Genomic DNA, 13,645 nt, shown 5'->3' with positions numbered 1-13,645 from the left:
ATTGTCGTGTTGGGATGTAAGTATCTAGACATAGTTCTCAGTGTTACACAGCAGGATCTCATTGTAAATCCATTCCAAGAGCAATAGTTTGCATCCATTAACCCCAAACTCCCGATCCCTCCCACTCCCTCCCCCTCTCCCTCGGCAACCACAAGTCTATTCCGCAAGTCCATGATTTTCTTTTCTGTGGAAAGGTTCATTTGTGCTGTACACTGGATTCCAGTTGTAAGTGACATCACGTGGTATTCGTCTTTCTCTTTCTGACTTATTTCACTCAGGATGAGAGTCTCTAGTTCCATCCATGTTGCTGCAAATGGCATTAGGTTGTTCTTTTTTATGGCTGAGTCGTATTCCATTGTGTTTATAGTCCACATCTTCCGAATCCAATCATCTGTCGATGGACATTTGGGTTGTTTCCATGTCTTGGCTATTGTGAATAGAGCTGCAATGAACATGCGGGTGCATGTGTCTCTTTTAAGTAGAGTTTTGTCCGGATAGATGCCCAAGAGTGGGATTGCAGGGTCATATGGAAGTTCTATGTATAGATTTCTAAGGTATCTGCATACTGTTCCCCATAGTGGCTGTACCAGCTTACATTCCCACCAGCAGTGCAGGAGGGTTCCCTTTTCTCCACAGCCCCTCCAGCACTTGTTATTTGTGGACTTATTAATGATGGCCATTCTGACTGGTGTGAGGTGGTATCTCATGGTAGTTTTGATTTGCATTTCTCTTATAATCAGCGATATTGAGCATGTTTTCATGTGCTTGTTGGCCATCGGTACATCTTTCTTGGAGAAATGTCTATTCGGGTCTTTGGCCCACTTTTCCATTGGGTTGTTGGCTTTTTTTGCTGTAGAGTTGTATAAGTTGCTTATATATCCTAGAGATTAAGCCCTTGTCCATTGCATCGTTTGAAACTATTTTCTCCCATTCTGTAAGTTATCTTTTTGTTTTCTTTTTGGTTTTCTTTGCTGTGCAAAAGCTTGTCAGTTTGATGAGGTCCCATTGGTTTATTTTTGCTCTTATTTCTGTTGCTTTGGGAGACTGACGTGAGAAAATATTCATAAGGTTGATCTCATGTTCTTTTTTGATTTGTGTTTTTGGTAACCACTTTTATGTCATCTTCCACTTGGATTTTTCATTTATTTTTCCCTTTCCAATTCACCTGACAGACACCGTAAAATCTCCTTTTCTTTCATCTACTCTTGGTTATCCAATGACCCAAGAGCATTTGGGTTCATCTTGTTTGAGTCTCTGTACTTTCTGCAATTGGATGTTTCCTTCTTCAAGTTAGAAAAGTTATCAGCCATAATTTCATTAAAAGCATTTTCTATCTATTTCTCTCTCTTCTCCTTCTGGAACCCTCAAATTATGAATGTTAATACACATGGGGTTGTCTCAAAGGTGCCTAAAACTATCTTCATGTTTAAATTCCGCTGTTTGCTGTTCCGTTGGGGCGATTTCCATTATTCTACCTTCCACGTCGCTTATGTGTTCATTTCTACCAGTTCAACTGCCCTTCATTCCTTCCGGTGTATTTTTCCTTTCAGTTATTGTATTCTTCCGCCTTGAGTTCTTCTATATTTTCAAGATTTTTTATTTGAAGTTCTCTCTGTGTTCATCTATTCTTTCCCAAGTTTAGTTAGCATTCTTATTACTTTGGCTTTGATCGCCTTATCAGATAAATTGTCTCTGTTTCATTAGGTTTCTTTCCCAGAGGCTTTGTCTTGTTCTTGCCTTTGAAACATATTCCTCAGTCTTGTAGTTTTGTTTAACTTTCTGTTTGTCTCTATGAAATGAGGTGAAATAGTTATCCACCCCAATCTTTTCTTTTTCTTTTCTTTTCTTTTTTTTTTTTTTTGTCTTTTTTAGCGCTGCACTTGCAGCATATGGAGGTTCCTGGGCTAGGGGTTGAATTGGAGCTGCAGCTGTGAGCCTACACCACAGCCACAGAAAGGCCAGATACTTAGCACATTGAGTGAGGCCAGAGATCGAACCTACATCCTCGCAGACACTATGTTGGGTTCTTAACCCATGAAGCCACAATGGGAAGTCTGGAATCAAGTCCTTTTAAAGAAACAACCCCTGCAGTATTGCTACCACTCAAATGTGACTGCGTCATGAAGGCTCTCTGGATCCTTTGTATGTCCAATGCTAACATAACCACTTGTCACCAAACACAGGACCCTCACCTCCAAGATAGACTTCCCCACCCCTAACATGAATAGAAGATGTAGTGGATTGAGTGGTCACTAAAAATTCCTGCCCTCCTAGAACCTCAGAATGAGACTTCATATGAAATAGGTTTTCTGTATAGCAGAAATTAACACAACATTGTAAATCAACTCTACTTCAATAAAAATTTTTAAAAATAACCATGCATATACCTGTCTCCACCTCCGTTCCCTAACGGATCATGTGCCTGGTACCTACCTGATGGGCCAGAAAAGGCCGTGTGACACCTCTCATTCCCAGAACCCTAGATGATTGGAATATGCAGATTTTTATCTCACGCTGAAGAGTTAGAATCTGGAGTTCCCGTTGCGGCTCAGTGGGTTAAGAACCCGGCATAGTGTCCATGAGGGTTCAATCCCTGGCCTTGCTCGGTGGGTTAAAGATCCACCACAAACTGCATTGCAAGTCACAGATGTGGCTGTGGCACAGGCTTTGTAGCACTAGCTCTGACTGGATCCCTAGCCTGGGAATGTCCATATGCCACAGGTGTGGCCCTAAAAAGAAAAAAAAGTGAGGATCTGCCCTAGTCCTAGGGTGGTGACAGCTGCCCCCCTCCCCAGTAACCCACCCGCCATGAAAGCTGTGGGCTCTGGGAGAGAATTCGTCCCAATTTCAATCTAGAGCCTGTTGTGGAAGCACAAGCCTGGCCGCCCACCTTAACTCGCCTTCTGCCCTCCCCGTTTCTCAGTCACTCTTTGGCCCTCTGTACTCAGACTTCCATTTCTACCAGTGACAAAAACTACTCCACCAAAGGGGTCCAAGGAAGTCCAGAAAATGCCTTCCAAACCCACATCGGTCATTTTCCTTCTGACCTAGTGAAACAGTCTTCCCCTCTGACTTCTGTAGCGTGATATTTTTATTCCACTTTTTATGTGTTTACAAATAATTACGTTTACTGAATAAGTTGTTTATGAGGAAAATGACTTGTTTATTGAATAATTATTTATAGAATATTACAGATTACAATGTGCCCCACACGGTGAGCTGGGCAAATTTTAGTGACTGAGGACGTGTTTCTGTGCAAAGGCAATAAGCTTGCTAGCAAGTCATTGTCAGCCTAAACTATTTCCAAAGACCATGTTCCTTCCTAAGACTTGAAGGTTAGAAGTTCCCTGGTAGCATAGCAGGATAAGGATCCAGGGATATCACTGCTGTGGCTTGGGTACGATCCCTGGCCTGGGAACTTCTATGTGCTGTCAGTTCAGCCAAAAAAAAAAAAAAAAAAAGAAAAAAAGAATTGAAAGTTAAGTCTAATTTTTAAAAATTCCCGGAGGTTCCATTGTGGCTAAGGTTAAGAACCAGACTGGTATCCTTGAAGATGGAGGTTGGGTCCCTGGCCTCACTCAGTGGGTTAAAGGATATGGCGTTGCTGGAAGCTGTGGCATAGGTCACAGATGTGACTCAGATCTGTCATTGCTGTGGCTGTGATGTAGGCCGGCAGCCGCAGCTCTGATTTGACCCCTAGCCTGGGAACATCCATGTGCCATGGGTGCAGCCCTAAAAAGACAAAAACTCCCCCTTAATTTTTAGGTAACAGATAAGGACATAACATGTAGTGGTTTAACATGTAGTGAACTACAGAAAAAGGACTTATTTAGCATTCAGCACAAAAATAGAAAAAAAAATGGAATATGTTAGAACAATATGTAAAAGCAAGCTGAAGAAAGTAAGATGTTTATGGAGCTAATTTCACATTAAAAATAAAATCTCTTCCAAGTGTCATTTCTTCCTTGAGTGTAACTAATACCAGAAAATATTTTAAAAATGAAATAATCCCTCAGGCTATATTACCTCTATAGAATTCCATATAAAAGTCAATAAATAAATCAGAGTAAACAGAAATTAAGGTGCACAAGGACAAGCAGAGGTCCTTTTTCTTGCCCTTCCCCCAAAACCCAATCTCTCATCCACAAAACCACTTACTCTTTACATATTTGTCAAACAAGAGTTTAATAGATGACAATATTAATATAACAAAGCATCTCAGTCCAGAGCAAGAAACAGGGTTAACATTCACAAAGGCAAGGAGAACAAGGGTAGGGGGCTGTCACATAGTGACCACGTCCCAAGGGCCACGCCACTCCTTGGCTTCTTCAGGACACGCCTAAGTTCCCGAGACCCCTGGCTCTCTCTGCCTCCCTGGCCAGCTTGTCTGCCCTCAAGGCCATAGCCAGCCTCTCTCTTGCTTTCTTCACTTTCTGAGCCTGCCGGCGAATATGGCCATATGTTATTACTGGTTGTTTGCAGAGGGACTCGGGGAGGAAGAGCCCCAATCCCGGGATCATCTCTGCCCCATCTGAAGACTGGGCAGGGATGGCCTTGGTGCTGGGGTGCAGTGACCTTGCACCAGCAAGGCTGTTGGATTCAACTGCACCACCAGGGGCAATGTCGCGGACTACTTTTGCGCTGTCCAAGGTACTGAAAAGGTCTCCTTCAGGACTGCAGGCCTGGAGCCCCTGCAGTCTCCTGAATGCACAGACTTGCTGGGGCTTCTTCAGGGTCTCCTCTTGTTGACTGTGCCTGACCTTGTTGCCAGGATGAGCAGTTGTCTTTGTGACTGGCCTCTTGAAAATGCAGCTGGTGAGCCTTAGAGGAAGGCCGGATCTGTCACGATGTCTCTGCTTGGTCCTGGCTAAGTGGACTTGTCTTTTCTCCTCCAGTGCCTGGGGCATCATATTTCTCTTGAGCTTCTCCTTGGAAAACAAAAGGAAATGTGAAATTTGAAGACAAGGGCAGATGAAACCTCCATCCCTCATGGAGAATGTTCTTGGCTCATTTGGAGAACCACCCTCCTTTTTCCCTGGAGAAATGGGTCTCCAGTGACACTGTATCACCATCTCTGAGAGGGTTGTTAAAACTCATATTTCTGGATCTCCACCCAAGTGTCCGGGATGGAAACAACAATTTGCATTCCTTAGTGTTCCCAGCTGATGCTGCTGGTACCGGCATCACACACTGAGAACTGGATCCTGGGACATCCAGCAGATGTAAGTCAAGGACAGAAAGGTCAAGGTCATTATCCAGCACCAATTCCAGACTCTTCCCCTCCACCATCCTCCTTTGGAGCTGCTTTCCTCTTCCCATCCCTCTCACTGCCAACTACACATATGCTGGCACCCCTAACACACCACCTTTTGGACATGGGGATCCCAGGATCCCAAAACATAAAACTGTTTTCTTTCTTTTCTTTTCTTTTTCTTTTTTTTTTTTTTTTTTTGATTTTTAGGGCCGCCCGTGGCATGTGAAAGTTCCCAGGCTAAGGGTCGAACCAGAGCTGCTTCAGCTGTCAACCTACACCACAGGCACGGCAACTCAGGATCTGCAGCCTACACCACAACTTACAGCAATGCCAGATCCTTAACCCACCAAGCAAGGCCAGGGATATAACCTGCATCTTCACGGACATTATGTCAGGTTCTTAACCCAGTGAGCCACAATGCAGAGCTGAGCCACAAGAACCTGAAATGGATGCTTTTTAGAAGTGGGTCTGATCTCACATCTTCTCTATATCCACACCCTCTTCTAGGCAATCCCATCCACTTCCCTGACTTCAACATTCGTTGTTAATGAATTAGAAAATCTCCCCAAATGCCTGAGCTGGTTTCAAATCTGAGACCCAGATACTCATTTGCCCACACACCACATCAGTGATCATATCAATGACTCAGCTCAGGGTGGCTGGGTCCCAAGTTGAACCAGTTATTTTTCCAAATAAACCACCCTTATCTCAGCGGCTGCTAAACTCAGTGATCCTAACTAAAACCCCATCTGCCCTTGAGCATCGTTCTGGACGCCCTGCCACTCCTATCACATAACCATCCACTTTCCTTCCTGAATCCACCTAAATTTTTCAACTTTGGAATAACTTGTGAGCATCGTTCAATCCTCAGAATACCATTTCCACAGGGTTACCTTACTCTGTGTTAATTTTTTCCATGTAGTTTTTCTCACTAAATTGGATACTCAGTGAAGAGAGGACTATGGGAAACTGAAGGTTCTGCCATGCCCTATTTATGTATCGCTTTGTCCTTTGAAGGTGCTCAGATACCTTTGATGAAAGCAACGATGTAAAGTCATAAAAACTTTCTAGGTTTTTGGAGTTCCTGTCGTGTCTCAGTGGTTAACGAAGCCGACTAAGAACCATGAGACTGTGGGTTTGATCCCTGGCCTTGCTCAGTGGGTTACGGATCTGGAGTTGCTATGAGCTGTGGTGTATGTAGTTTGTAGACTCAGCTCGGATCTGGCATTGCCACAGTGGCTGTGGTATAGGTCGGGGCAGCTACAGTTCCGATTCGGCAGCTACAGTTCCGATTGGACCCCTAGCCTGGGAACCTCCATTTGCCCCTAGCCTGGGAACTTCCATTTGCCCCGGGTGCGGCCCTAAAAGGCCGAAAAAGAAGGAAACGTATCTCATTTAAATCTTTCTTTTTGTCATGCCATAACTATTAATGCCCTTTTTATTACTCAAGGTGTCTCATTTTGGTGGGAAAATTACTTGATCTTTCAATTGCTGCAGCTCTTATAATATACCAAGTTGTTATATCCAAACCTGTGACCCAGAATTTCGCTCAACAAAATCATTGTCCCAGTTTATTTTAATCTTGGTGAGAGGAAATAACAGTAATGCATGTTTAAGAGTATTAGGTTGATTTAATGCTGTGATGACAATAAGACCAACTCGAAGACAGGGGGAAAGAAGAAGATGTGGAAGAAGAGAGGGAAAAGCTGGAGAAAGAGAGGTCAGAAGGGTTAAAGGGTGAAAGGCTAACAGCAATTACCAATGAGGACGAGGAGGTTAGGGAAGCCCTAAATAACTAAGGACATGTTTGAGCAAAGAACTGAATTTTAAATACATTATGGGTAAAGAATTTCCCAGAGAGGAAAACAATTTAAAGTAGGACCAAATACCGTAGGACCAAAAACTACTTCCACTTTCCAGCGATTTTAGTTTAAAAAGATACATTTTGTCTACTACCCTAGACTTCGTATCCTAGTTCTTATTATACAAAAAGTATACAAAACCGAAAGAAGTTTTAATACGAACACAAAGGAAATAACCTTCAACAAGGTAACTTCTTATTTTAAGAGCTAGTGTTCGCTAATTTAAAGAGATTTTACAAAAGGAGAAAGGATACAAATGAACATTTTACCCTCGGTATGGATGTATGGATTCCACACTCACCAGACGATGATGCCGGCTTCTAAAGCTAGTGGATGCAAGGTTCTCCATCTTCCACACCACTGAGTTGTTTTCTGACCCACTGCTGAGATGCAGACAGCCTGTGGTTTGCTGGAGAATACACTGGCTTCTGCTTCTGCTTCCCCTTATATAGAGGGAGTGGATAATCCAATCAGTACATAATCCAATCCATCCTGGATGAGCCAATCCATCTCATCCATAGATGAATGTGGATAATAGATCCATCAATAGATGGAAAGTAGATAATCCAATCCATCTCATCAATGAGATTTGAGAGATTTCTTAATCAGATTCAGCAAGGCATTCAATGGATCACACACCAAGATCAAGTGGGAGTTATTCTGAAGATGGAAGGTTAGTGCCATATTCGCAAATCAGTGTGACTCACCATGTTAAAACAAATAAAAAGCACATAATCATCTCGATAGATGCAGAACAAGCATCTGACAAAATTTAATACCCATTCGTGATTAAAACTCTCAACAAAGTTGGTATAGAGGGAACATATCTCAACATAATAAAGGTCATTTATGATAAACCTACAGCTAACACTCTGCTCAATAGTCGAAAAGAAAAAAAAAACTGAGAGCTTTTCCTTTAAAATCAGGAAGAACACAAGGATGCCCACTCTTACTATTGCTATTTAATTTGGTATTGGAAGTCTGAGCCATAGCAATCATGCAAGAAAAAGAAATAAGACTTGAAAAAGAAATAAAATTGTCATGATTTGAAGATGACATGATCTTTTGTATAGATAAACCTAAAGTCACCACAAAAAGACTATTAGAACTAATAAATAAATTCAGAAAGTTACGGAATTCAAGATTAATATACAGAAAAATGTAGTACTTGGCGAGTCAGACGGTGCTTCTAAAGCGTTATCACCTTGTCCATGTCCTGAAAAGAGGGGTAGGCACTTTGCAACTTGTTTCCATGGGCATCTCTATCCTTAGCAGTTAATGTTTGACGTTAACATTGTCACTTCAGCAGGTGCCCTTGCCTTGGAGAAAGGTGACAGCAGAGCTGCTGATCTTTGTGGTGGAATTTGGGCTTTGTTTTCTCTCCTTTATGTGAGGACCTCTCCCCGCCCAGTATTTGTCCCTTCTGGCTGTTTCATTTCGAGTTTCCTTCCCCCTTTTTCTCTTTCTCTATCATTAGCCCAAATAGGGAGTAAAGGATTTTACAGCAACAATTGCATGCATTCTCTGCCTTGGTGTCCTCTACTGATAGTTTCACCCTCTGAAGGCTGGGATGGGCTGGGATGACAGGAGGTGCAATTGAGGGGTTGTGGAGCCCTCAATCTCTGGGGAAAGCGAGAACCTGTCTTATCCATGAGGCCAGTGTGGGGTGAGGAGTGAGAGTGGTCATGCACAGAACGAGAAGCCAAATTGTGCACTCGATTTCCTGCCCTCCAGCCAGGGAAGTTTCTGGCACCTCCATTTGGGGCAGAAGAGGTCCTCATGCAAAGGAGAGAAAACAAAGCCCAAATTCCACCACAAAGAACAGCAGCTCTTTGCATCTTTGGTGTAAGCATCACGTGGTTATCAAACCATGGGATTTCCTATCCTTAGATTTGTGGAAGTTACAGTGGGGGAAGGGCTGCCAACTTCATTCTGGAAATGGACTGCTCATACCTAACAGTATACCCTGAACATAGTTTCATGTAACTAAATGTATCTTTACATTTTATTTCTATGCCTGTCAGATGTCATTTCACCTGGATTTGTCAAGCCTTGTTCACCCACTTTTGGACTTTTGATGTGTTCCTAATTTTCTGTGACTGTCAGAAATACAGAAATGATCAGTGCTTTTTAACAAGCTTTTCGTATGTCTCTGAGTGGGATCAAGACATATATTCAGCGAGTTCCTGTTGTGGCTCAGCAAATTAAGAATCTGACTATCATCCATGAGGATGCAGGTTCGATCCCTGGCCTCGATCAGTAGGTTAAAGGATCCGGCATTGCCAGGACCTGTGGTGTAGGTCAGAGTCACAGTTCAGATCTGGTGTGGCTGTGGTGTAGGCCGGCAGCTGCAGCTCAGATTTGACCCCTAGCCTGGGAACCTCCATGTGCTGTGGGTGCCGCTCTAAAAAAACAAAACAAAACAAAACAAAAAGAATGTCATCAGACATAGAAGTTCTCAAAATCATCACTACATAGAAACCTGCATTGGAAAGATCCTGGATAAAGTGCATCATAAAGGAGAGAAAACCCCAGGGGGATGTTGTCATTGACGAATGAAGTAAAACGGATTTGATGTCTCAAAAATATTTGGCAAACCCTTTAAGAAGGGGAATGATAACCAGAGTGACATATAATTGAGGGTCGACATCATGTCAAGGGTGGAGGTTGGGGGAGACCCAGTGATAACTTTCTCCTAAAAATTAAAGTGCTCTCTAATGAGGCAAAAAATATAGTTGTGCTCTCAGAGATGCTCAGCGTGTGTAAAATTATGACCAGTGATTCTCTTTGCCCCCTCAGACCCTCACTCCGTGTGCAGCCAGAGCTGTGTTCCAGGACTCAGGAAAATTCCAGAGGAAGGAAAGCCCATCTGCTGCTTCCTTTGTGTTTTTTGCCCAGGGAGAGAAATTTCCAATCAGACAAGTAGGAAACATATAACTAATCCATATTACAATCACTGTTGTTTCCCAGTTATGGGTAATCTCTTGTCTGCCTGTGCTCTTCCAATCAGGCTCCACTGTGGCACTGATTCCAATGGACAGTCTCACTCTGAAGTCTCATCATGGACCGGGCTGAAGTCTGCCATAAAATATAACCTATAGAATCATCCAGGCAGAGTGCAAAGAGGCTCTCTTTTCTTTCTTTCTTCCTTCCTTCCTTCCTTCCTTTCTTCCTTCCTTCCTTCCTTCCTTCCTTCCTTCCTTCCTTCCTTCCTTCCTTCCTTCCTTTCTTTCTTTCTTTCTTTCTTTCTTTCTTTCTTTCTTTCTTTCTTTCTTTCTTTCTTTCTTTCTTTCTCTCTTTCTCTCCTTCTCCTTCGTCTTTTTTTTTTTTTTTAACTTTTTAGGTCCACACTTGTGGCATATGGAAGTTTCCAGGTTAGGGGTCCAATCAGAGCTAGTGCCACAAAGCCTATGCCACAGCCACATCGGTGACTCGTGATGCAGCTTGTGGTGGATCCTTAATCCACTGAGTGAGGCCAGGGATCAAACCCAAGCCCTCATGGATACTAGTCAGCTCGTTACTGTTGAGCTACAACAGGAACTCCGAAAAATAATAGGATCTTTAATGGAGGAGTAGGCAAGAAATTTTTTTAAATAATTTTTGATTGATTGGTGGATTGATTTTTCTTTTCTGGCCACCATGGGGCATGTGGCTTTCCCAGGCCAGGGATCAGATCCACGCTGCCGTTGTGACCTACACGGCTGCCACTGTGGCAAGGCAGCTGAATCCGTTCGCCCACTGCACTGAGCCAAGGATTGAACCTGGGTCCTGGCACTGCAGAAATACCACCCATCTCATCGTACCACAGCAGGAACTCCTATCGCCTATTTTTATAAATAAAATGGAATCAAAACACAGCCATGCCCATTAACTTACATATTGTCTGGGACGGATTTTATGCTGTAGCAGCCAAGATGAATATGTGCCACAGAAACTATATGGCCTGAGAAGCTGAAACTATTTACTACCTGCCACTTTACCAAAAAAGATTAACCATGCTTCAAGGTGTGTACATGAATGGAAAAATTTTAAAGCTCGCCTTAGTCTTCAGTGATTACAGTATCTCTCCCTCCCATACCTGGGTACCAGCAACACAGATCCATTCCAAATCCAAATTATTTCAACTCCATCAAACTATTTCCAACAGTTATATGGGAAAATTGTACAAGAATGGTCACAGGAAATTGACAAGGTAAAATGAGGAAAGGTTTGTTCTACCAGGAACCAAGTTAGATACCAGAGCAACCAGCAGAAATTAGGGAAATGATAAAAGAGGATGCCCCAGGAAGATTAGGTGAAGTTTCTTGCCCCATAGGAGCATGAACAAGGAAATCTTTTTTAAATGTTATTCTTTTTTTTTTTTTTTTTTTTTTTTTTTGTCTTTTTGCTATTTCTTTGGGCCGCTCCCATGGCATATGGAGGTTCCCAGGCTAGGGGTCTAATTGGAGCTGTAGCCGCTGGCCTATGCCAGAGCCACAGCAATGCAGGATCTGAGCTGAGTCTGCAACCTACACCAGAGCTCACAGCAACGCCGGATCTTTAACCCACTGAGCAAGCCAGGGATCGAACCCGCAACTTCATGGTTCCTAGTTGGATTCGTTAACCACTGCGCCACGACGGAAACTCCAAAATTTTATTCTTTTAAAGTGCGCTTGATTTAGTGTGACTTTCTGCCGTACAACATAGTGACCCAGTCATATATATATATATATTTATATATATACACACACACATTCTTTTTCTCATCTCGTACTATCTTCCATCACGGTCTATCCCAAAAGATTGGATATAGTTTTCTGTGCTATACAGTAGGACTTCACTGCTTATCCATTCTAAATGTAATGGTTTGCATCTACAAACCCCACGCTCCTGGTCCATCCCACTCTCCCCCCCCTCCACCTTAGCAACCACAGTCTGTTCTTCATATCTGTGGGTCTGTTTCTGTTTTGTAGATAGGTTCACTTATGCCATATTTTAGATTCCACATATAATTGATAGCGTATGGTATTTGTCCTTCTCTTTCTTATTTCACTTAGCATGAGAATCTCTAGGTGCGTCCATTTTGCTGCAAATGGCATTTTCTTTTTTTATGGCTGAGTCATATTCCATTGTAAAGGAAATCTTTGATTTCACCAGGAAAATTACAGAAACCACGGCAGCAGAATACTTAGCATGAGGAAGCCATTGGGGACAGTAGGGAAAGAGTGGGGAAGAATCCATGCCCTTGGTGACATTGCTGAGCCCCAGGATGAGCCAACCTAGACCCACCATATGCTGAAGGTCCAGGCTGACTGTGTTTTGTCTTGCCTGTAGCTGAAAGCATTCTTCCTAGGTTATGAAAGTAGACTCAATCCTTTTTTAAATTTTTGTATTAAAGTATACTTGCTTCACAATGTTGTACCAATTTCTGCTATACAGCATAGTGACCCAGTCATACATATATATACATTCTTTTTTCTCATACTACCTTCCATTATGTTCTATCCCAAGAGACTGGATATGGTTCCCTGTGCTATACAGTAGGACCTCACTGCTTATCCATTCTAAATGCAATAGCTCGCATTGGCCAAGCCCAAACTCCTGGTCCATCCCACCCCTTCCTCCCTCCCACTTGGCAACCACAAGTCTGTTCTCCATGTCTAGGGGGGAAAAAAAGAGAGAACTTGGCTTTTCCCAACTTCAGTGTGGCCTTAGAAGCAGCCGTGGTGCAGGTCCCTAACGCAGCTCACTGCAGGTGTGCGTGACTCAGCATGCGTGACTTCCTTTTACTGAAAGAACACTGTGCCCCACATTTCTTTCATGTAGCTGGTCAGAAACATCATATATCTAAGTTGGAACAAGTCTTTACATGCAAACCACGAGGAAGCTACGTCCTTTTCCTCTTTGAAGGCTAGGCTTTCTGCCACTTCAGCGTAGCTTTAGCAGGACTAGGGCTACAGGTCTGCTTTACAATTCATCACATGTCTTAGCAACTGATGGTACCTTCCTTTTCCTGAGAGAACACTGTGTCTGAAATTTCTTTGCTATACCTTGCAACAAACACACACTTATCTACTGTGGAAAAACGCCTTTACATGCAGACCAAAGAAAAACATTCTTCCTTGTTCAGAAACTAAGGTTTCACCACTCAAATGCAGCTTTATGAAAAGTAGTGATTCAGATCTGTTATAAAATTACTGAAGTAATTGCAGCCGCACTGACAACTAGACAACAAGTGGTGCCAGTGGAGAGGGGGAAGGGGGAGGGGCAGTACAGGGATGGGGATTAAGAGATACAAACTGTTATGTATCAAAGAAGCTACAGGGAATAAAGCCAATATTTTATAATAGTTATAAATGGAGTATAACCTTTAAAAATTATGAATCAATATATTATACACCTGGAACATTGTTATATTGTGCATCAACTATATACTTTGATAAAATAAAAATTTCTTTTAAACATTCAAAATGAATGCACAGAAAAAGAGGTCATGGTTACCCAAGGCAGAGACCGGGGGTGGGAGGAGAAATAGGATGAAGGTTGTCAA

The 13,645-nt window shown here is 42.7% G+C and overlaps 1 protein-coding gene across 1 annotated transcript; it reads right to left on the bottom strand.

Annotated features, from left to right (window-relative positions):
* Positions 1–4,190: 4,190 nt before the first annotated feature.
* Positions 4,191–7,536, bottom strand: LOC146405513 (methyl-CpG-binding domain protein 3-like 2B). Its single transcript, XM_085015284.1, has 2 exons — positions 7,418–7,536; positions 4,191–4,928 (listed from the first exon to the last, which is right to left on the bottom strand). Exons 1-2 carry the CDS (start codon positions 7,463–7,465, stop codon positions 4,329–4,331), a joined length of 648 nt encoding a protein of 215 aa, XP_084871410.1. The 5' UTR covers positions 7,466–7,536; the 3' UTR covers positions 4,191–4,328.
* Positions 7,537–13,645: the final 6,109 nt, after the last annotated feature.

The sequence above is a fragment of the Sus scrofa genome, chromosome 2, assembly GCF_054392235.1.
Source record: "Sus scrofa isolate SSC_HxYL_T2T_F1_AM1 chromosome 2, Sscrofa_HxYL_maternal_Yorkshire_Landrace_v2.0, whole genome shotgun sequence".
Classification (NCBI taxonomy): Eukaryota; Metazoa; Chordata; class Mammalia; order Artiodactyla; family Suidae; genus Sus; species Sus scrofa.
This window is presented reverse-complemented; position numbering and strand designations above follow the sequence as displayed.

What these genes read in the sequence shown, in the direction of transcription:
- LOC146405513 (XM_085015284.1), bottom strand. Translation starts at nt 7,465, where the DNA reads ATGGAGAACCTTGCATCCACTAGCTTTAGAAGCCGGCATCATCGTCTG. An exon ending in GAAGCCGGCATCATCGTCTG is followed by an intron (nt 4,929 to 7,417) that starts GTGAGTGTGGAA and finishes TTGTTTTCCAAG; the next exon opens with GAGAAGCTCAAGAGAAATAT.